Below are 23,391 nucleotides of genomic sequence, written 5' to 3' on the forward strand. Positions count from 1 at the left end.
CTTCAGGATAACGACATCGCTCGACTAGAGTGGCCAGCATGTTCTCCAGACATGAACCCTATCGATCATGCCTTGGATAGTTTGAAAAGGGCTGTTTATGAAACTACTTGAGCACATTAAGGTGACGAATCATATATTAATCTTTTCATTGGATTGTATGAAAGTTGTTAGTTCCACTCCTCCCATTTTGATGTCTCCTGTTAGCTTCGTTGTTTCCGATGAGGAAACACACGTTATAAGCCAACGTTTCTGAACCATTTACGAAATATGAAGTTCTGTAAGCGGAATAAAGCTACAGAGACTTCCAAAACACGTATGACTACACTGCTATTTACACAAAGAAAATTTGCAGACACGAACAGAAAAAACTAAACGAGTTTGTTTCCTCCTCCCACTTTGACAAAGGTTTTTGTTGGAACAAGGGTGCCTCCTGATGCCAGAAGCCTTCGGTTGCCATTGATTATAAATTTTAGTTAGAGAGTATGCAGTTGTTGTGACCCAATCCAGGACGCAGGACGTTCTGATTACCAGTCCAATACCTAGACGCCAAGGGGTTTTTAATGAATCAAAAGAATGTCGCAAGAAGCGCACAAGTTTCTTACTGACAACCACTGTGATTATTTTGAGAATAATCTATCCAGCACAACCACATTTATTTGTCAAGAAATGAACAGTTTTAGCTGCCATCAGTCGTCCTGAGGTCATACCTGAGGATGGTCGATATCTTCCGCAAACGGTGACTCCGTCAGAAACAAATGATTGTTGAGGATAATTAGATTATTCTGTATTCGGAAGCAATGCAATAGTGAAAGTGAAAGTGGAAACAGTCTGCTATTGTTGTGGTCCTTGAGTGGACGAGAGTGATGATGCATGCAGATTTACAGTTTCGTCAGCGCTCACATGAATACCGTCAACGACCAGAGATTCACGAGATGTAGCGTAAGCACATTTCCCTTTTATTAGATATAAATTCTTTCCGCATCAAGGTGCTTTGGGAAAAGAACTTTTGCAGATAATTTCTCCATCACAAGGTCAGTTCACAAGGTTTCTGGGTCTCAACTACACTGAGGAGCCAAAGAAAGTTGTGCACCTGCCTAATATCGTGTAGCAGACCGGAATATCCGAGCGGTTCTAGGAGCTACAGTCTGGAACAGCGCCACCGCTACGGTCGCAGGTTGGAATCCTGCCTCGGGCATGGATGTGTGTGATGTGCTTAGGTTTGTTAGGTTTAATTAGTTCTAAGTTCTAGGGGACTGACGATCACAGCAGTTAAGTCCCATAGTGCTCAGAGCCATTTGAACCTAATATCGTGTAGGACTCCAGCGAGCACGCAGAAGTGCCGAAACACGACGTGGGATGGACTCGACTGATGTCTGAAGTAGTGCTGGTGGAAACTGACACTAAGAATCCTGCAGGGCTGTCCATAAATCCGTAAGAGTACGAGGCGGTGAAGATCTCTTTTCAATAGCAAGTTGCAAGGCGTTCCAGATATGCGCAATAATGTTCATATCTGGGAAGTTTCGTGGCCAGCGCAAGTGTTTAAACTCAGAAGAGTGTTCCTGGAGTCACTCTGTAGCGATTCTGGACGTGTGGAGTGTCGCATTGTCCTGCTGGAATTGCCCAAGTGCGTTGGAATGCACAATGAATATGAATGGATGCAGGTGATCAGACAGGATGCTTACCTACGTTTCACTTGTCAGAGTCTTATCTAGACGCATAAGGGTCCCATATCACTCCAACTGCACACACCCCATAGCATTACAGAGCCTCCATCAGCTTGAGCGGTCCCCTGTTGACATGCAGGGTCTATGGATTCGTGAGGTTGTCTCCATGCCTGTACACGTCCATCCGCTCGATACAATTTGAAACGAGACTCGTCCGACCAGGCAACATGTTTCCAGCCACCAACAGTACAATGTTGCTTTCTGTCGTTCAGTCATCAAGGGTACACGAGTAGGCCTTCGTTTCCGAAAGCCCATATCGGTGATGTTTCGAAGAATGGTTCGCACGCTGACACTTGTTGATGGACCAGCATTTAAATCTGCAACAATTTGCGGAGACCTGCACTCCCGTCACTTTGAACGATTCTGTTTAGTCGTCGTTGGTCCCGTTCTTGCAGAATCTTTTTCCGGCCGCAGCGATGTCGGAGATCTGATTTTTTGTCGGATCCTGATATTCACGGTACACTCGTCAAATGGTCGTATGGAGAAATCTCCACTTCATCGCTACCTCGGGGATGCTGTGACTCATCGCTCGTGGCGCAGTCTATAACACCACGTTCAAACTCACTTAAACCTTGATAACTTGCCATTGCTGCAGCAGTAACCCACCTAACAACTGCGAAAGACTCTTGTTGTCTTATATAGGCGTTGCCGACCGCAGCGCCGTAATCTACCTACATACATGTTTCACTGTTTGAATACGGATGCGTATATCAGTTTCTTTGGTGCTTTAGTGTATATACATAGGGTGAATCCGAAATGCAAACACAATACTTCTGTTGATCAGTGATGTATTCTCAGTATTTTGGTAAAAACACGTGGTCTCTAGTGGTTTTTTGCAGAGTAATAGTGTACACACGATTTATTCGGTTTATTATCCAAGCTACCTCTGTTTACCCGAAACAAATCTGTAACACGAAATCACCAGAACGTACAACACAAAACATAGAATCGTGTAATGCAGAAATTCTCACGTGCAAAAGTATTGTCACGCGATTGCCGTCGATGCGGGAACAGATCAATATAGCGCTGTTGTCGCTTTTGCGTGGCATTCAGAGAACCCGTAAACATGGTGTACATCGGCCAACTTTCCGTAAGTAAGCCTATTCCTACTGCTGTGCACCATCGTTAACGTACGATTAATACTGCCAGAAAGCAAACCCAAGGCAGAACCGAACAGTACTGAATCCAAGGGAGAAGACGAAGATTAAAATGGATACTACTGTTGTCTACAGCAGTACCATGAGCGGAACAAGACCTAAAGTGAATTTCCACTGTTGTGCACAACCTAAAGTGCAACACACATGCAAAGCTCAAGACAGGACGAGTCACACTCTCACTGTTCTCCACATTCAAGGGTACAATTTAATGATGATTTTTCACCCGAGACATCGTGTTTGTGAGACAGAAGGTGCACTGATGGAAGCGTGTATGTTGTTAACGCATGCAAGATTTTTATGGTGGCTCTCCTCCATATGGTCTTTTTCTGTAGTGGAGAACAAGCAGGCAATTTGGTCATTTAACAGTAAATCTTGCAGTGGACATTTGGAGCTTAAAGGCACGCACTGCTTTAGGGATAGGAACGTCTTGAAGCACTTACCGGGTACAGAAAGCTGGACCCAAGAATTTCAGTAAATAGTGTGCAGACAATGCATTTGGTCAAAGAGGTAAAGAAACGGCCTACCTGGGTCTACCTGTCAGGCGCCTCTTGCCACAGCACGATGAGGGGACTCAAGAGAAATCTAGGTTGCATTACGACAGGGTGGTGTATGCTCATGGTGAACGGGGATGGCGGCCGTAAAAATCAGTGAGTTTTCATGTTCACTGTGGACTGGACACTATCGAGGAAGCCATCAGGTGGTGTCGTCCCTCAGCTTCCAGCGTTTTTTTTAAAGGCTCAGGTCTTCAAAACAATTTTAGAAGGAACGCAACATTTAGGGCAGCTCTGAAATGATGTATGTTGGGATACAAAAGCACTTCTCTTACTTTAGCCGGGGCCCCTGATCGACACACACAGTAAGATTCAGGTCATCGGGATAATAGTCACCATGATAAACGTGTTAATCATTTTAGAACTGTATGGAAACTGAAAATAACATGCAGCCTACAGTGTCGGGGGGAGGGGGACAAGTTGGGAACAAAACGTATCCTATTTGTGTGAGAATTTGCAAGTCAAGGAGCTGACGCTTCTCCTCAAATGGGAAGAGCCTTGATTAGGATTTGCCGATGAATGGAGCAGATAAGTTAGAGGGGTGACATGAAGCTTATGGAATCTTATGATCGGCACAAGACCCTTGTGGGGGCAGTTTTGGGAGTGCCTTACTGGAGTTTCCAGAGGTCTGATGGATAGTGAGGAAGGGATAAGCTAAGTCTTCTGATTAAGACTATGGTCTGGAGAGGATTCTGGTCTTGAATTTTCTCATGAGTGGGGTGCACTTGGGATTCTTGTCCTGAGCGTGACTTCGCATTAGTAGTATTGGTCTTGAATGTGAAGCCTGTGGCGAGGTGTCAGCTGTAATGGCAGTGTAGACTTCAGTTATCACGGGCAATTCGCTCTGTCGAGGGCAATTTTATGTGTGTCAGGTCTGCTGCTTTGACGTTTGCTCTTCTTGTCCACACTGCCGTATAAGTGAGTCACATTGGTCCATGATATGACCGACGAAGGGAGTGTTATAATAGCTTGCCAGATGAGATTTGGCGTATTTCGTACCCGCGATACGGAATTACAGGCGAAGCATATCGCCACTCTGCAGACGCTGAAACCACAACCGTCACCTGAGACAGCACTACTCATAGAGAAAAGGGGCCCTGTATTGCTGCTCCGGCTTGTTAGGGGAAACAGTATCAGAATACCCCATTTCGATGGTAGGTAATGAAAACCTCGTAACTGCTACTGCCTGTGAGAACCTCTATTTTCAGTTATCAGTGACTCCATTGCCAAAGAGAGAAATTTAAAGTGCATGAATTTCTCAAATCTCTCTATAACTAGATTTCTACTACACAGTTACATATGTAGCAACATTATCTGTATCACTTCATATATTTTTAAGAAACCTTTTTTGATTCCTCTATAAAATTTAACAAAATGGAGTTACGAGGTTTTCATTGCCTCCCATCGATTTGTTATTAGCTGCAACAGCGTAGTATAACTTCTGTATAGAATAAATCCATCAAAGTCTTTTCAGTGCTAGATAATTTCAGATTGCGTTACCTGTGTTTTGAGCCAGAGAAATAGTTCAATCAGACAAATGTTAGACACTGCCAACCAACCACCACCAAAGCGAATGTTGACTGTTTGTAGCATTTTTGTACTATTTTTAATCGACAAACTTGGGTCATAAATCTTATAAAAGATCACTCCTGTGTTGTTATATTAACCACCCATCAACGACTGATTAATATACTGACAGGGCCACCATTTCATCAATATTATTTCAGCGTTCAAGTTTATTTGAATTCTGGTTAATGTGATAACCTCTAATGCAGGCTGTCAACAACAAACAAGGTCAGAGGGCAAAATCAACTTAGTATACACGTGATGCATGTAGTCAAGTGGAAATACAAATAGTTAAAATTATTGCTGTCAGGGCGGTAACTCAGAGTCGCCTGTCGCCTTCCAAAACGTACCGCAAGCCTAGTGTAGTTTTACTGCCATGATCCTGAATTGATGGCACCATTTGTGACCGTCGTATGCAATTTTCTTTAAAAGGCTTCTGTCTTCACATGTTGAAATTCAACTGGTGCACTGAGGTAAAATAGTTACGCATAACGATAAGGATTGCTGGCGCCAACTACATTGATGTCTTGTAAATTTTGTGTGTGTTGTTTGTTTGTTTTCTTACTCATTTGTTGTTGTGATTTCTGTGTCATTTGGTGATTGTTCCTGACGGAGCGGCAGTGTGTTAACATTTGGGATGGTAGATTATCTGTGTATCTTTCATTTTATCGTACATTAGGGCTGTGTTTTTGGATAAGCGTCATCAGGGACTTAGAATTAGTGGCTCGCCAGATCAAATTTTCTGGTAGCATTGTGTGGCATTGCGAAGAGGAGCAATTGCAATCTCTAGGGAGTAGATAGATGAATGCATGCTCACTAGAAGTAAGGCACGTTTGCTCCAAAGTAGTGAGTATGTTGTAATCACACCACAAATGGATCGAAATGAGAGCGGTATCACTGAACAAGAGAAAGTTGCGGAGACTTCTCAGCTGAATGTGGTAGCTGACCTTACGGATACGTCAAACGCAGAATTTTCTGATTATGACGAGGTACTTCACAGACAATTAGCGCGAATGTGAAACCTTAGCAGAGCGCCAGGAAGAATCTGCAGGCATAGGAAGAGGCGCCCTAGTTAGAGTGGCAGATCAGATTAACGAATAGTGCGTTACAGAGAGGTGGAATCACGTTCGTCTAGTCCTGGATGTATTAACAGAGGATCTCAATTTGAGGCCCTCCTGCATTTCATGCAGGAAGCGGAGAAGAAGAGACTGGAGATAGCCATGGAGGTCGTGAAGGAATTAGTCTCCAAGCAGACGAAGAAGATACGGATGGTAGCTGAACAGCTTGTTCAAAGTACAGAGCCGGTTAAGAAGTAAGTCGCGGGTGTTAAAGAAGAGGTAGAAAGCGTCGAGGAAACATCGAAAATTAAGCAAGAGGCGCGAGCGATGCGAAACGTGGCACTAGGACGGCACGATGCCTTAAGTAGCCCAAGGTGCACGCAAGGAGAACAAATAAAACATGCCAAAACAGAAATTTGCGAAACCAAAAAGGATCTTGCCACGCTACAAAAACGCGGAAGAAGGACCGTCCAGGAAACGCAAGCGAGAACGTGAAGCGCATCTAGCAGTCGGAGCACAAACAGGCAGAAATACCAGAAGTTAAACACGAGCAGACTCGGATCACCTCATACCAAAACGAGGTAGCAAACGACGTCAAGCAAACATGTCACTGGGTTGCGCAATTAGAATCACGATCTCGTACGGCAGCTCTCCTCTAGGATCAGGGAATGAGAGAAGAGCATGTTTTACGATTTTTTGATAAATATCATGAGGCAAGACAAGCAGGAAAGAATCAAGCAGGAGATTATGCTGGGCAGAAATAAAGAAGCATTAGGATTTTATAGCCCGATGAAGTTCTTTGAGCCGCTAATTAAGAAGGATCGGTTATTGACACAGCCGTACAGTTTCCAAAGAAATTATGAGGCACTGTTGCATCACCGGCACAAAGGCGAATGCTATAGGAGAACACACCAGCCAGCAAACGGCGCACGACAGAGCTCATTCAGGTTTATACTCCCGAGAGATAACAGTTTCTTCTCGTCGAAGTGCCACACAACTCTTCCTAGAAATATGCTCTGGCGAACCAGAACACAATTGTGTACGTCTTCGGCGAACGGAAATATTACTCCGTGAATCTGACGACACAGGAGAAGGCCATAACAGAGCACAACGATCATTTGGACAACGATTTGTTGAGACAAGTGCTGTTGAAATGTGGGAAAATTCGTTCACAGGTAATGTCGAACCATTCGACCACAAACATTTCTTATCCATTCAAAATTTCCAAGTGTACAAAGACAAAAACAATGCATTACACTGAAAAACTACGGTAAAGCGCTACCGGAACCGTGGCCACCGAAATATGAACTGGAGTTTATCCGTGGATTTTCAAATGGATCGATTACGGAACATACGCGCAGTGTACATGACAGCTGTCGCTCATATAAAGAATCAGGGACGCGTTACTTAACGCAAGACAAGCAGGAAAGAATCAAGCAGGAGATTATGCTGGGCAGAAATCTAGAAGCATTAGGATTTTATAGTCCGATGAAGTTCTTTGAGCCGCTAATTAAGAAGAATCGGTTATTGACCCAGCCGTACAGTTTCCAAAGAAGTTATGAGGCACTGTTACATCAAATTACCTCTGCACTGCTGACAACTTCTCATCGGAAGGTGCAACGATTCCTCTGAATCCTTCAAGAGCGCGCTACGAGAATTAGGCTATGTCAGCGAGGTACAAAACGCAAGAGTCAAGAACTGAAACGATGACCGCCAAATTCGTCAGAATGGAACAACAACAGGCGAAATGGGGGAAATTATCGATCACGGGAAAACCACAACTCGAATTATAGAATGAGTAACCAGCCATATTGGGAGAACAGATACAGGCGTGTCAATTACAACGATAATTACAACGAACGGCAAAAAGGAAACTGGAGAGAATAATGAAACCCAAACCAGCTGCAGCGAGATATTGGAGAACTGCATCAGCAAAGAAAAATTTGGCAGACTAACAGTCGAGGGCAACAAGGAATCCAACAAGTTCATAATATTCAGATTAGGCCACACAACCCGTCACAGGGGAGACGAAGCAGAAGTTCAAATAGCAACTGTCACACGGGTGTTGCTTGCGGACAGAACTCAATACAAGGCCGCAGGAACAATCGGAGAGAGCATTGTCGTCATGCTAGAGTATGAAGACACAAGAGAGCATTTGCGTGAGGAAAAAGAAATAATGACATGACCGGACCTACATCCTGTTATTCAAGTCACCGTAGGCAATATCAATCTGACAGGAATTGTGGACAGTGGAAGCCACATTACGGTGATTTCGGAATCTGAGTACAAGAGATGCACTGCAAATCACCCGTGGCCAGCAGTCACACTGAAGAAAACGATAATCACTGGCATATTGAGAGGAAAGCACACAGATATGTGGATAAAAACCCAGGTGATGTTTAGTTGCCACGGCACATCACTGAAACAAACTTTCTGGTGGCCCCTTCGTTGGCAATTGAAAAAATATTCGACATGGATTTCCTGAACCAACATTAGGCCATATTGGATGTGGGACGAGAAGAGATCACATTGTAAAAATATGGTGTCCAGAAAACTACGTCTGCTGATCACATAACATGGACAAAAATTCCTGCCGAATGCCGCAACCTAAGTTACACCACAAAACGCAGGAAAGATGGTAAATAATCGTTCTGTGATGAGCATTGGCGCACCATGCAAGGAGTTGAACAACTTTACGGAAGATGCTCAGTGTGATTGATAACAGGGAACCTAGAGCACATTCCAGTGAATGACAAGAAAGGCCTTGAAGTAATATTACTTGAAAACGTGGATGTATTTCTGCCGAAAATGGGAGCTATTCATAATTTTCAATATGCATTCCGAGTGCGCGAACACACAAAATTCTCCGTGAAAGCTCACCGGATCCCCCTGGCCTACCGTCACAAAGTTTTCTTAGAGATTAAGACGATGCTAGACGATGAGATGATTGAACCAGCAACCTCTATGCACAGCAACATCCTGATGGTAGTAGAAAAGTTCAACAGCTCAATCCGTTTGGTGCTATATTCACCCCAAATTAATACCATCATGGAACCAGAAACAGATCGTCCTGAGAAACTGGAGGAGCTCCAATGAAACATCCATGGCGTGACAGTATTCATGTCCCTTGACTTACGGTCCAGTTTCTGGCAAATTACACTTCGCCCAGACTGCAGGAAATACACTGAAATTCTCACCTTCGGTAGATGTTACCAATTCAAATGGCTTAAATGTGTCCTCAGCTGCTTCATTAAGGAACTTGATGGTAATCTTAACATATTCTGTGAAACGAAGAGTCACCATTTATGTAGAAGATCTCTCAACTGCGGAACCGACATGGAAAGGAAACAATGTTATCTTAAGGGAAATACTACAGACCTTCAAGGAGTACGGCTTAACATCCAACATCATGAAGTCGTGTATTGGGATCTCACGAGTAAAATTCATTGGCCATGTCAGGACCACAGAGGGAATCTCGTCAGATCCGGACAAGATCGCGGCGATAGCAAAATTTGCAGTGCCAACAACAAAGAAACAACTCCAAGGCTTTCTCGCTGTCGCAAACTTCTGTATGAGTTTCATTCAAGTGAAGAAACTTGCTACACCACGATTGTGCCAGATCACTGGGAAGAAGGCGCCATGGGACTGTGACGATGTGATAGGAGATGAATTCCAGACCCTCAGAGCTGCTCTGGTCAATGCAGCGATTTTATCGCATCCAAATATGGCGGAGGAATTTTGCATGTCAACGGACAGCTCATATTCTGGTGTAGGTGTAGTAATTTTCCCGAGATATCATCAAATTCGGAACATGGTGCATAAGACCATTGCTTTTGTAAGCCGTGTCCTCATGTGCCAGATGGTAACGTAGTTGGAAGCTTTGGCGGTCGCGTTTGGCTCCGAAAAATTTCGATTCTTCCTGTATGGGAGAAAACCACGAGTCTTCACCGATCACAGACCCTTAGAGTTCCGCCGGGGTGGCCGAGCGGTTCTAGGCACTACAGTCTGGAACTGCGCGACTGCTACGGTCGCAGGTTCGAATCCTGCCTCGGGCATGGATGTGTGTGATGCCCTTAGGTTAGTTTGGTTTAAGTAGTTCTAAGGTCTAGGGGACTGATGACCTCAGAAGTTAAGTCCCATAGTGCTCAGAGCCATTTTTGAACTTTAGAGTTCCTACTCACGGCGAAACCTCGCATGAAGACTCCCGGGATGGCCATTCTTGCTAAAGGCATACGCTTTTAATATTACGTTCATACTAGGAGAGTAGGACATAATTACAAGTGCACTGTCAAGTTCACCTGTGGGAGTGGCGCAAACCCATTAGAAGAAGAACACTACAGCCTGTCAAAAAAAGTTCGCGTTTGAGAATTACGTCACCTCGAGCCTAAAGGACATCAGCAGAGACCAATATAAGCATCCAACTCTGCTTACTCTGAAAAAAAAGCTTAAAAGGATAGGAAGGAAACTGAGCTCAGGCAGTTATAGCTATTAGTGGAACGGAATCTTGTTCTTTCACAGCAAAGCAGGAGGAGAACCCTGGCATGTTTGCGTTACAGATGAGATTGTGAACAAGATTATCTGGCACACTCAGGTTAGCTATGCACATTTTGGAACCAGGAAATGTCATCTGAAATTACGCACACTGTGGCACTTTAAAAATATGGACAGACGAATTCGAAAGGTTTTGGCGATGTGTAAGGCCTGTCAGAAACTAAGCATTATGGAGTAACAATGCAGATATTTCTCCACCGTATAATTCCTACCAAACTAAAACATCTCGCTACAACCGATTTAATGGGCCTTCTTGGTTGCAAAGGTGTGTTATACAGGATGAGTCACTAACTATTGCCACCAAGAATAACTCAGAAAGTATGATAGGAGCTGAAACGTTTGTGGGACAAAAGTTGCATGGGACGACGGGGGCCATAATAAAACGTTGGTTTTTTGTTGCTAGGTCCTAGCAACCATCACACCTGCAGAAAAGGGGTCCTGTATTGCTGATCCGGCTTGTCGGGGAAAACAGGATCACAATATCGCCACTTGTTCTCAGCTGCACCAACATAGTATAACTTCTGTGTAGAATAAATATATCAAAGTCTTTTCAGTGCTCGATTGTTTCTGATCACGTTATCCATGTTTTGAGCCAGAGTGAATAGTTCAATCAAGCAAACGTTAGTCTTTGCCAACCAGCCGCCACCTAAGCGAGTGTTAAGTGTGTGTGGCATATTATTACTTTCATTAGTTCATTTTTTTGTCATCACACTTAACATGTATTCTTTTATTTAATTAAATAAACTTGTGTCATAGCTTTTATAAATGATCAATCCTATGTTGATATATTAACTATACATCAACGACTGACTAAAATAATGACAGGGCCTCCATTTAATTAATATTATTTTAGCACTCAAATTTATTTGATTCTGATAAATGTGACACCCTCTAATGCCGGTTGTCAACAACAAACACGGTCAAAGAACAAAATATATTTATCAGATGCATGGGGCGTGCAGTAAGTGGAAGACTTACTAGTTAAAGTGTTTTCTGTCAGAGCGTAACTCAGAATCGCTTATCGCCTCCCGAAACGTACCGCAGATCAAGAGTAGTCTTACAAGCTAATCGGAGCAAGAAACCAAACGAACTGCAATAGTTCTTTAACGAACCACCAAAGACCGTTAGTCCCTGGTACGAAAATCGTTAGAATGTATCCCTGAACGACGTCTGAAAGTTTTATCGGTGGAGTTCTGGTTCGTCCCGTATATGCCTACTGATCTCGTGGGCCAACAGAGGAACCTGACTTTCACAAATTCGTTAACTGTGGAACCCATGTCAATTCCCACAGGGATACTTTTCGTCTCCGAGAATGTCGCTCTGCGCAGTCATAAAACATGTTCCGAAGTTCAACGAGAGGGCTACGTCGGCGATAAGTTATAGTTTTGCGTGTATGTTTGACACTCTCTTCTGGAAACGGGAATGACTTTAGAAAAATTCGAGTTATTACAAATGCTCTGTTCCTCCACAGACCTATGGTAGAGCGCCTGACGTAGAGGAGCAGGTGCTTTGAATACTTTACGTAGAATGATACAGATAGCTCACCTGGCTCAACTTTCCGCTGTTTAGTGGTAGCAGTCGACTATCTCGCGGTCGGTTAATCCGACATATGTCGTTTTGACGTAGAAGAGAGAACGGTCTCCTCTCTGCCATTCTCTGTTTCGATGCCATTATGGTTGCAGAATTGCTGCGCAGATGGCTTTGATCTGATTACTGATTTAAAATAATACTGATATTTGTGAGGATATTCTATCAGATTGTTAAACAGATTTTGTTTCCTAAATCGTTGAATGCCTCACCCGTGGCTCTCCTTTGGCTTCAGTCAGTGTTTGTTTGTCTACGAGGTTTGTCTGTGTTTGTCTGCTTTCGGTGCAGCTTCCTAACAAGCTGGCGGACACACAGCGGTAGCGTGTAAGTAAAGTAGAACGCCCACCGACGTAGCGTGACAAGCGACGTGACGCGAGGCGTGGCACATACATGGCAGTGGCGTGGCGAACGTCGGGTTTGACACCAACAGAGGTCGTTAGAGGTTAATAATGAGGAACCACGCCATTTCTGGCGACGAAGGTGTCTGCCTTTAGTCACCAAAATTTTTTTAATCAACCCTACTTTAAAAGACTTTGTTAACATCCTTACTAATATATAATACTAATGTGAAGGCACGTGGTGCTTTTGAGATGTTTAAAGAGTTAATATATAAACTGATTTTCTTTTATTTTTTTCCCGAGAGCTCGCTACCATTCGAAAATTTGTAACAAGGCTGGGATTTGGAGCTGCGTTTCTTCCTCGCCAGGCCGATGCGCTGACCACTGCGTTACCCTGCCGCCCTGCGCCTTGCACAACTGCACGGACTTCTGTAGCACATTTTCCTCCTCTGTTCAAATTTTCATTCAAGCCTCGATAGGAGAGTCCATGAAATACTGTTCAAGCTTAGGAGGAGTACCATGTGGACTGAGGCATGAATAGGAATTTCCATTTAGTTCCATAACATTTTTCTTTTCCACAAATAAATTAAATGGCTTTAAATTCCTGTAACTGACAATGATATTTCACCACGTTACATTAATTCTTGTTCCATAGATTATGAATACTGTAATGCGTAACTATGTGAAACGTGTGAGTTTAACATACGGTTTCTTTACAGGACTTTTTTTACAATTTTGCTTAATATCTAAAAATTTCATCAATTGTCATTCAGAGATTCTTTTAGCCTGTTTTAATGCTATTTCAATGTTGAAAGATTGTCCATATCGTCAACTGCGAATATATTTCACGTATTTCATAACCGTAGTAATCGCCGCAGTGCCTGTTCCTTCAGAGATACATGTACTGCAATATCGTGCAGCCATAAGTGTCCGCGCAAATAAAATTTTGTTGTGAGAGTCAGATGCAGGCCGTGTGTAGCGCTTATCCCTGGGATGGGACACAGACTGAAAGCGCAACGGCGACACAGCACTGTTCTCCGTCTCTGTCCGCTTAGAACGTGCCACACGCACGCCTTGTTAGTTATTACCAGTGCTCGATTTGTGGAGAAAAAGGAAGTTGGAATACAACGTCTGTACCTGTAAAAGTAAAAAAAAGAAAAAAAAGGATGTTCTATCATACCACATCTCAAAATCTGCGGGTCCAATTTTTTTCGTCAGAGGTTACGGTGCGGGGTACCGGTGCTTAACGTCAAAAAATCAAACACTTGCCACACTAGACAAACAGAAGCTAAGCGATGTCAAAGTTAGCGTAAGGAGGGCTATGCGTGAAGCGTTCAGTGAATTAGAAAGTAAAATTCTATGTACCGACTTGACAGAAAATCCTAGGAGGTTCTGATATTACGTTAAAACAGTAAGTGGATCAAAACAGCATATCCAGACACTCTGGGATGATAGTGGCATTGGAACAGAGGATGACACGCGTAAAGCTGAAATACTAAACACCTTTTTCCAAAGGTGTTTCACACAGGAAGACCGCACTGTAGTTCCTTCTCTAAATCCTCGCTCGCACGAAAAAATGGCCGACATCGAAATAAGTGTCCAAGGAATATAAAAGCAACTGAAATCATTCAACAGAGGGAAGTCCACTGGACTTGACGGGATACCAGTTCGTTTCTACACAGAGTACGCGAAAGAACTTGCCCCCTTCTAACAGTCGTGTACCGCAAGTCTCTAGAGGAACGAAAGGTTCCAAATGATTGGAAAAGAGCACAGGTAGTTCCAGTTTTCAGGAAGGGTCGTCGAGCAGATGCGCAAAACTGTAGTCCTATATCTCTGACATCGATCTCTTGTACAATTTTAGAACATGTTTTTTGCTCGCGTATCATGTCATTTCTGGAATCCCAGAATCTACTCTGTAGGAATCGACATGGATTCCGGAAACAGCGATCGTGTGAGACCCAACTCGCTTTATTTGTTCATGAGACCCATAAAATATTAGATACAGGCTCCCAGGTAGATGCCATTTTCCTTGACTTTTGGAAGGCGTTCGATACAGTTTCGCACTGTCACCTGATAAACAAAGTAAGAGCCTACGGAATATCAGACCAGCTGTGTGGCTCGATTGAAGAGTTTTTAGCAAACAGAACACAGCAACAGGGGAGTGTTATGGGACCATTGCTTTTGAAAGTATATATAAATGACCTAGTAGATAGTGCTGAAAGTTCCATGTGGCTTGGCGGCCTAAGTGGCCGAGCGGTTCTAGGCGCTACAGTTTGGAACCGGTCGCAGGTTCGAATCCTGCCTCGGGCATGGATGTGTGTGATGTCCTTACGTTAGTTCTAGGGGACTGATGACCTCAGAAGTTAAGTCCCATAGTGCTCAGAGCCATTTGAACCATTTGAACCATGCGCCTTGTCGCGGATAATGCTGTAGTATACAGAGAAGTTGCAGCATTAGAAAATTGCAGCGAAATGCAGGAAGATCTGCAGCGGATAGGCACTTGGTGCAGGGAGTGGCAACTGACCGTTAACATATACAAATATAATGTATTGCGAATACATAGAAAGAAGGATCCTTTATTGTATGATTATATGATAGCGGAAGAAACACTGGGAGCAGTTATTTCTGTAAAATATCTGGGAGTATTCGTACGGGATTTGAAGTGGAATGATCATATAAAATTAACTGTTGGTAATGGGGGGTGCCAGGTTGAGATTCATTGGGAGAGTCCTTAAAAAATGTAGTGCATCAACAAAGGAGGTGGCTTACAAAACACTCGTTCGACCTATACTTGAATATTGCTCATCAGTGTGGGATCCGTACCAGGTGGGGTTGACAGAGGAGATAGAGAAGATACAAAGAAGAGCGGCGCGTTTCGTCACAGGGTTATTTGGTATGCGTGATAGCGTTACGGAGATGTTTAGCAAACTCAAGTGGCAGACTCTGCAAGAGAGGTGCTCTGCATCGCGGTGTAGCTTGCTGTCCAGGTTTCGAGAGGGTGCGTTTCTGAATGAGTATCGAATATATTGCTTCCCCCTACTTATACCTCCCGAGGAGATCACGAATGTAAAATTAGAGAGATTCGAGCACGCACGGAGGCTTTCCGGCAGTCGTTCTTCCCGTGAACCATACGCGACTAAAACAGGAAAGGGAGGTAATAACAGTGGCACGTAAAGTGCCCTCCGCCACACACCGTTGGATGGCTTGTGGAGTATAAATGTAGATGTGGATGTAGTACCTTGTAGATGACACAGAATGGGGTGGACGTACCTGCGCACGTCCGCCCCGTACGAAGCAGACGCCGCGCGTGGAGTTGGTGGCCGGGTCGATGATGAGCCGCGTGGCCGTCGCCCCTGTCAGGACGCTCAGGTTAGGCCTGCCCAGCGCCGGCCGCAGGTAGGCTCGCTCCGCGCTCCACCGTCGGCCGCCGCGCACCGTCGCCTGCGCAGCGCCAGACGGCGTCGATCAACCGGTAGCCAACGAGTTCCACGCACAGCAGAGTACAACATTACACGCTGTGAGCAGGCGAGTCCAACAAACCGCCACAGTTCGCGTACCATTAACTGCTTTTGCTCATCATACACACATGCAAGTACTGACACACACACACACACACACACACACACACACACACACACACACACACATCAAAATAATTCTTAGTTTTTCATCGCCCCATTGGCACATTGTCAGCATCATAGAGACTTCAAGCACCGGTCGGCACCATCGCCAACACGAAGTTGTAAACATTGTGACCCGAGTGATAATTCAATAAGGAATTTTTGACGCAATTTGTAGGCACAGTTTTGAGGCAATGTCTGTTACCTTTTCATATGAAATACTCTTTTGTAAGTAGGCTGTTTAGGTTTTTATGTTGGTAGCGCCACGTAGCGCTCTGTATGAAAATCACTGACTGTGCTGTGTGCAGTCTGTGGCTGGTTCGCATTGTTGGAATATTTGCTATTGTAGTGTTGGGCAGTTGGATGTGAACAGCGCGTAGCGTTGCGCAGTTGGAGGTGAGTGGCCAGTAGTGGTGGATGTGGGGAGAGAGATGGCAGAATTTTGAGACCGGACGATCTGGACGTGTGTCCATCAGAAAGAGTGAATTTGTAATACTGGATATCATGAACTGATACACACATATATATATAAAGTTAAATACATTGTTTGTTCTATATCAAAAACTTTCATTTGCTATCTATGCCTATCAGTAGTTAGTGCCTTCAGTAGTTAGAATCTTTTATTTAGCTGGCAGTATTGGCGCTCGCTGTATTGCAGTAGTTCGAGTAATGAAGATTTTTGTGAGGTAAGTGATTCGTGAAAGGAATAGGTTATTGTTAGTTGGGGCTATTCTTTTGTAGGGATTACTGAAATTCAGATTGCGTTGCGGTAAAAATATTGTGTGTCAGTTTAGTGTTGATCAGAATAAGTAAAGAAAGAAATGTCTGAGTACGTTCAGTTCTGTTCAGCTGTTTGAAAATCAAATAACGTAAGAGGTTTACCAGCACAGTCATTTATAATTTTTCTAAGGGGACGTTTCACTTTTAGTGAAAAAAATGGAAGTGAAATGTTCACAGATAAATTATTCGTTCAGGGTCTGACCTGCATGGAAAACCCTGTCAATAATAGTAGAAACTGCATTTACCAATCACAAAATGCCCCCAAGAGAAGAACTAAAATTTCGGCCGTCTGCACAAGCTTTAACTCTTGGTATCCTGTCACGAATTCTATGCGATGTTCTTTACATTTGCCTTTATTTGAATACGATTTTCACACACTCAGCTGCGCGATTCCAGTCTATTACTATAATAAGACAAGCACGCTGAATCCCAAAGTGTTCTTAAAAGTATTCAACACCGACGATGGGTAGAGCAACCAACCATTATATTTTGAATGTGGTACTGAAATATTTTCACTATAAACGGATAGGGCAAACAATTATTCTGCTGTGCGTGCATTCCCACGCTGGTATCCGCTACAATAATGACGTCCTATCGAAGTAAGCTCCATCTAGAGGAACTGTTCTCGATTTGAAAATAACTTGAACAGACTACTTGTGTGAAGTCAAGAGCCACGTACAACATCGGTGGCAAGGGATGTTGAATGCGTGTCAACAATCGAAAGGTGGATACTGTGCGACATAATAACCTCAAATTCCTGCAAGGCCGTGGTTTACGATGACACATTTATACAGATTTACGATTTCCGCCATCATTAGGCATTCATTAACCATGCCTCGTTTCCTGTTCATCTGTGCAGTATCAACATTTATGATTCCCTTGCGATTCCGCGTCAGAAGTTAACGTAAACCACATCTTGTTATCGTGTTCCGCATTTGACATTCAGCGATAGGAATTTCTGAAGACTTTGATGATCATCAATTACCTCATTCTTCTAACAGCGTCTTTTTGTTTCTAAAGACATACGTCTGTCTTAACGGTCTGTTCAAATGGTTCAAATGGCTCTGAGCACTATGCGACTTAACATCTGAGGTCATCAGTCGCCTAGAACTTAGAACTAATTAAACCTAACTAACCTACACACACATCCATGGCCTAGTTAGGATTCGAACCTGCGACCATAGCGGTCGCTCAGTTCAAGACTGTAGCGCCTAGAACCGCACGGCCACTCCGGCCGGCTAAACGGTCTGTCAATTTATTTAAGCGTGTAGGGAAAAATCTGTAGGATTCATCTATTCTTTTATATGGATCACTAATCATTAAATTTAAGAAGTAGTGTGAGTTGACAACATAAATGTTTAGTTTGCATATCATTTTTTATGTTAAATTGTTATTGTAGGGAAAATATTGACGGCTTAAGCATTCAGTTCAGTTGAATTATGTATTTTGTATAAACATGTGTTCCCGATAGCTAAACAGCGTAAAAACTCTGGACGCCAAATTTAAAATAAAACAAATAAACAAACAATTTATCTTTCCAGATGACCTGCTGGGAGACCGACTATCTTTGCCTGTTTGTTTTGAATTTAGTAAGCACTTTTAATATTACACAGCACATACACAATGTAAATGCAGCGGTATAATGCGTTGGCTTGTTTTTTGGAGGATTTTGGATTTTTTAGACTTGCAAGGTTGGCTGGATCGTCTAAACCAGCCCGGAGTGATGAACGGTCCGCCACTGGACGACACGTACAATGACTTAACCTGGCTTTCCGAATGTTTTTCGGCACATGCCTACCTGCTCACTACTTTCCCTTTCTGCATCAGCACCAATACTACTCCTGTGCGTAACCACAGCACCTTATATAGCACTTGCCTCCATAAAGATGTATTCCGTTCCATTACAAACCACAGAATACTTTATTGGTGTGTGGTTAGTTCATACCAAATGTTACAATTAATTCACTAAGTTGGGAGGCGGACTGGTTACTACAAGCCATTTAAAACGTACTGCAGTGGAGAAACAATCCTGAAAGAAATATGACAAGAATATGAATGGCAAATACGGGGAACCTGGCAACGAAACATACACTATTGGCCATTAAAATTGCTACACCACGAAGATGACGTGCTACAGAGGTGAAATTTAAGCGACAGGAAGAAGATTTTCAAATGGCTCTGAGCACTATGGGCCTTAACATCTATGGCCATCAGTTCCCTACAACTTAGAACTACTTAAACCTAACTAACCTAAGGACATAACACAACACCCAGTCATCACGAGGCAGAGAAAATCCCTGACCCCGCCGGGAATCGAACCCGGGAACCCGGGCGCAGGAAGCGAGAACGCTACCGACAGGAAGAAGATGCTGTGATATGTAAATTATTAGCTTTTCAGAACATTCACACAACGTACTGACATGAGGAAAGTTTCCAACCAATTTCTCATACACAAACAGCAGTTAACCGGCGTTGCCTGGTGAAACGTTGTTGTGATGCCTCGTGTAAGGTGGAGAAATGCGTACCATCATGTTTCCGACTTTCATAAAGGTCGCATTGTAGCCTATGGCGATTGCGGTTTATCGTATAGCGACATTGCTGCTCGCGTTGGTCGAGATCCAATGACTGTTAGCAGAATATGGAATCGCTGGGTTCAGGAGGGTAATACGGAATGCCGTTTTCGATCCCAACGGTCTCGTATCACTAGCAGTCGAGATGAGAGGCATCTTATCCGCATGGCTGTAACGGATCGTGCAGCCACGTCTCGATACCTGAGTCAACAGATGGGGACGTTTGCAAGACAACAACCATCTGCACGAACAGTTCGACGACGTTTGCAGCAGCATGGACTATCAGCTCTGAGACCATGGCTGCGGTTACCCTTGACGCTGCATCACAAACAGGAGCGCCTGCGATGGTGTACTCAACGACGAATAGCAAAACGTCATTTTTCGGAAGAATCCATGTTCTGTTTACAGCATCATGATGGTCGCATGCGTGTTTGGTGACATCGCGGTGAACGCACATTGGAAGCGCGTATTCGTCATCGCCATACTGTCGTATCACCCGGCGTGATGGTATGCGGTGCCATTGGTTACACGTCTCGGTCACCTCTTGTTCGCATTGACGGCACTTTGAACAGTGGACGTTACGTTTTAGATGTGTTACGACCCGTGGCTCTATCCTTCATTCGATCCCTGCGAAATCCTACGTTTCAGCAGGATAATGCACGACCGCATGTTGGAGGTCCTGTACGGGCCTTTCTGGATACAGAAAATGTTCTACTACCGCCCTGGCCAGCACATTCTCCAGATCTCTCACCAATTGAAAACGTCTGGTCAATGGTGGCCGAGCAACTGGCTCGTTGCAATACGCCAGTCACTACTCTTGATGAACTGTGGTATTGTGTTGAAACTGCATGGGCAGCTGTATCTGTACACGCCATCCGATCTCTGTTTGACTCAATGCCCAGGCGTATCAAGGCCGTTATTACGGCCAGAGGTGGTTGTTCTGGGTACTGATTTCTCAGGATCTATGCACCCAAATTGCGTGAAAATCTAATCACATGTCAGTTCTAGTATAATATATTTGTCCAATGAATACCCGTTTATCATCTGGTGTAGCAATTGTAATGGTCAGTAGTGTATTTTGATAATAAAATGTGTTTAACCATTACAGATTGGCACAAGCACATGACAGAATCTATATTGTCGAGTGACTGGCTGACAACAAATATTCTCTGGTTGCTCATAGAGAAAGATTCTCCCAGGACGCACTACCAGAACAAGAAGAGACGCGTATTACGTGAAGTAACAAGCTCTGTTCTACAGAAGCACAAGGCTTAGTTAAAGAAAAAGATTACTGCCTCCTGAAGTGAAGAAACGCGAGTCGAGCAGGAGCAGGTCACGACTGGCGACTCAACATCAGTGGTGACACAGCGCAGCCCGTGTGTGATTGCGCTGTCCTGTGTCGTTTCACCGGATGGGAAGACACTCAACGTATTCAATTGCATAGCGTGAACGAGGCAGCAGTGACGGACATTGGCAAGGCTACCATCTCAAAGGAACAGCGAATAATTACCTATCTCGACTCCTACAAGAACCCAACAAAACAGAACTCTCCTGTGAAGTGTTCTCTTGCCGTAGCTCTTCTTTGCTGTGGCTTTCTCTGCACAGTTTTTCGGATGTACGTTCTCCAGCTATCGGAGTGTGGCATTACAAACTCGTGGTTTGCACTAACTCTCCTTTGCGCCATTTTCTTCATGCTTCAACGAATTCCCGCGTAAACACATTATGATCGTTCGCGTTTGGCTGGCACGTGTGTTTGAACGTGGGAAAGTTCCTTCTACTACGACTCCGCTCCCATCGATTCACATCTTCGATGTAGACCGTTGTGCACCCCAGCCTTCGTTTCCGGGGATGGACGTCTGTGTGTCAAATTCGAAGCTTAGGGCTAAACTGTTTAGAGAGGTCAGCCAAACCAAGCCAGGTCAAGACAACTGGAGGCAAACATCTAAAGTAAAATTCCTAATCTGACCTATCCTTACACCAATGGCAATCCTTCTTTACGCACAAAGCGATGCGGAATTGAATTGCCTACAGTGTTTACATCAGCTGTTGAAATCAAATTACGCGCACACAGAATCACTCGCAAAATAAATCACTCCTATGTTTTCTATCATATGCACAGGATGTTACGTGCATAATAGCAGATATTTTAATCACTGGTACATTAATATGTACCGACTTCAGTGTATTACTTGTTTTTTCTCTGTGTCTAACAATCTTCCCGCCAACACGCCAAATAATTTACTATTTGATGTTTTCTGCACAGTCGTAACTGCACCACTAAGTGGAGTACGCCTGTCAGTATAAACTAAACATTTTGCTTACGCATGCCCATACTTCAACAACTGCCCTACTTTTAATGTAGTTAAATTTCGCACCGGGATACGTTCTCGCTAGAGGCCGTAGTTTTCGAGTTATTCAAGAGAAAAGTACAAAACTGACCTTCAAACGCACCCTCACTCTTACCTTTAGCCCCCTCAGGTGAGAATTTCTAGTATTCGTATACGGAAATAATGTGCTTGCAGGAATTATAACTGGATCGAGCAGTCAACGTAATTAGTTTTAACGTAACGTTTACAGAAGTCATTTTTCTTTCATTACCCTCAGGGCAACGTTTAAATTATCAACGTTAACGAAATAGCCAACTATGGTAGTGATAAAATAGCCCGATGGATGGCGAACAAAGAAGTCGAATATTGGGAATAGTTCGTGTAGTCGAAAAATATTATACAGGCAAGAGAAGTGCCACAAACGACGTACAAGAAATCGCGACTCGTGAGTAATCAATGTCGGGTTGGACGTGTGTTTGAAGGTAAATTTCGTATGTTTTTCTTGAATAACTCGAAAATCGTGGCCTCCAGCGAAAACATTTCACTGTACAAAATTTAACTACATTAAATTTCCTACAAAAAAGTAGCATTCATTTTTTCTATATGGTTCATTGTTGGTGCATATCGAGCGAGAGAATATGAAAACCTCGGACGTGGTTCTTGAAGGTCAATTATAATATAGCGTGTTGCCTAAAACGTCAGCGGTAGGGCCGGCTTAATTATCCTGTATAGGTGTGTGTTTCTGGAATGAAGATTTGCAACAAGCATATTATCTTAATTAGAGAATGAAATGTTGCTAAAGCAAATGGACAGTTCGTTTGTGAATTAAAGCAGAAAAAGTTTCCAGGGGTTTTTAATTATACTCAAATATCGTTGTAATCAATTTTCTTAACATCAAAAAATGCGAATTTTGATACAAGTGTTGAATAAAATAGATATTTTATGGAAGTTAGACTTTCTTTCCTGTGCAGTTCATGAAAAAAGAACTTTATGGTTTTTTTTATGGACGAAAAGCCAAATAATCAGTTTCAGCTTTAATTCCGCCAGTGCCTCGTCTCCAGACTTCCAAATTTCACAGCTTTCTTGCAGCCCTTGCAGAACTATCACTCCCGGAAGAAAGCTGTGAGGACAGCTCGTGGGTCGTGCATGGGTAGCTCAGATGGTAGAGCACTTGCACCCGAAGGACAAAGATGTCGAGTCAGAGTTTCGGTCCGGCACACAGGTTTAATCTGCCAGGAAGTTTCATATCAGCGCAATCCGCTGCAGAGTGAAAATTTCATGCTGGAAATATCCCCCAGGCTGTGGCTAAGCCATGTCTACGCAATATCCTTTCTTCTGGGAGTGGTAGTTCTGCAAGGTCTGCAGGAGAATTTCCGTGACGAACGGAAGATAGGAGACGAGGTACTGGCGGAATTAATGCTATGAGGAGGGTTAACGAGTCGACACGGTTGCTCAACGTGTTCGGTCAGAGAGCAGGATGCTCTCTGTAATAAAGAAACTTGGTGAAGGGATCAACAACGAAGTTCAACGGATGTCATGTGACGTCTGCTACGATCAAACAC

General features: G+C 43.6%; 1 protein-coding gene across 1 annotated transcript in view; it reads right to left on the bottom strand.

Moving 5' to 3' along the window:
• Positions 1 to 21,195, bottom strand: part of LOC124712603 (glucose dehydrogenase [FAD, quinone]-like) — a 78,101-nt gene extending 56,906 nt beyond the window's left edge. The window contains exons 1-2 of the mRNA XM_047242887.1: positions 21,172 to 21,195; positions 15,803 to 15,973 (exon numbers count right to left, since the gene is read on the bottom strand). Of these exons, the coding sequence (XP_047098843.1) occupies positions 15,803 to 15,973; positions 21,172 to 21,195 (195 nt within the window). The remainder of the gene's footprint in view (positions 1 to 15,802; positions 15,974 to 21,171) is intronic.
• Positions 21,196 to 23,391: the final 2,196 nt, after the last annotated feature.

Source organism: Schistocerca piceifrons, chromosome 1 (genome assembly GCF_021461385.2).
Source record: "Schistocerca piceifrons isolate TAMUIC-IGC-003096 chromosome 1, iqSchPice1.1, whole genome shotgun sequence".
NCBI lineage: Eukaryota > Metazoa > Arthropoda > Insecta > Orthoptera > Acrididae > Schistocerca > Schistocerca piceifrons.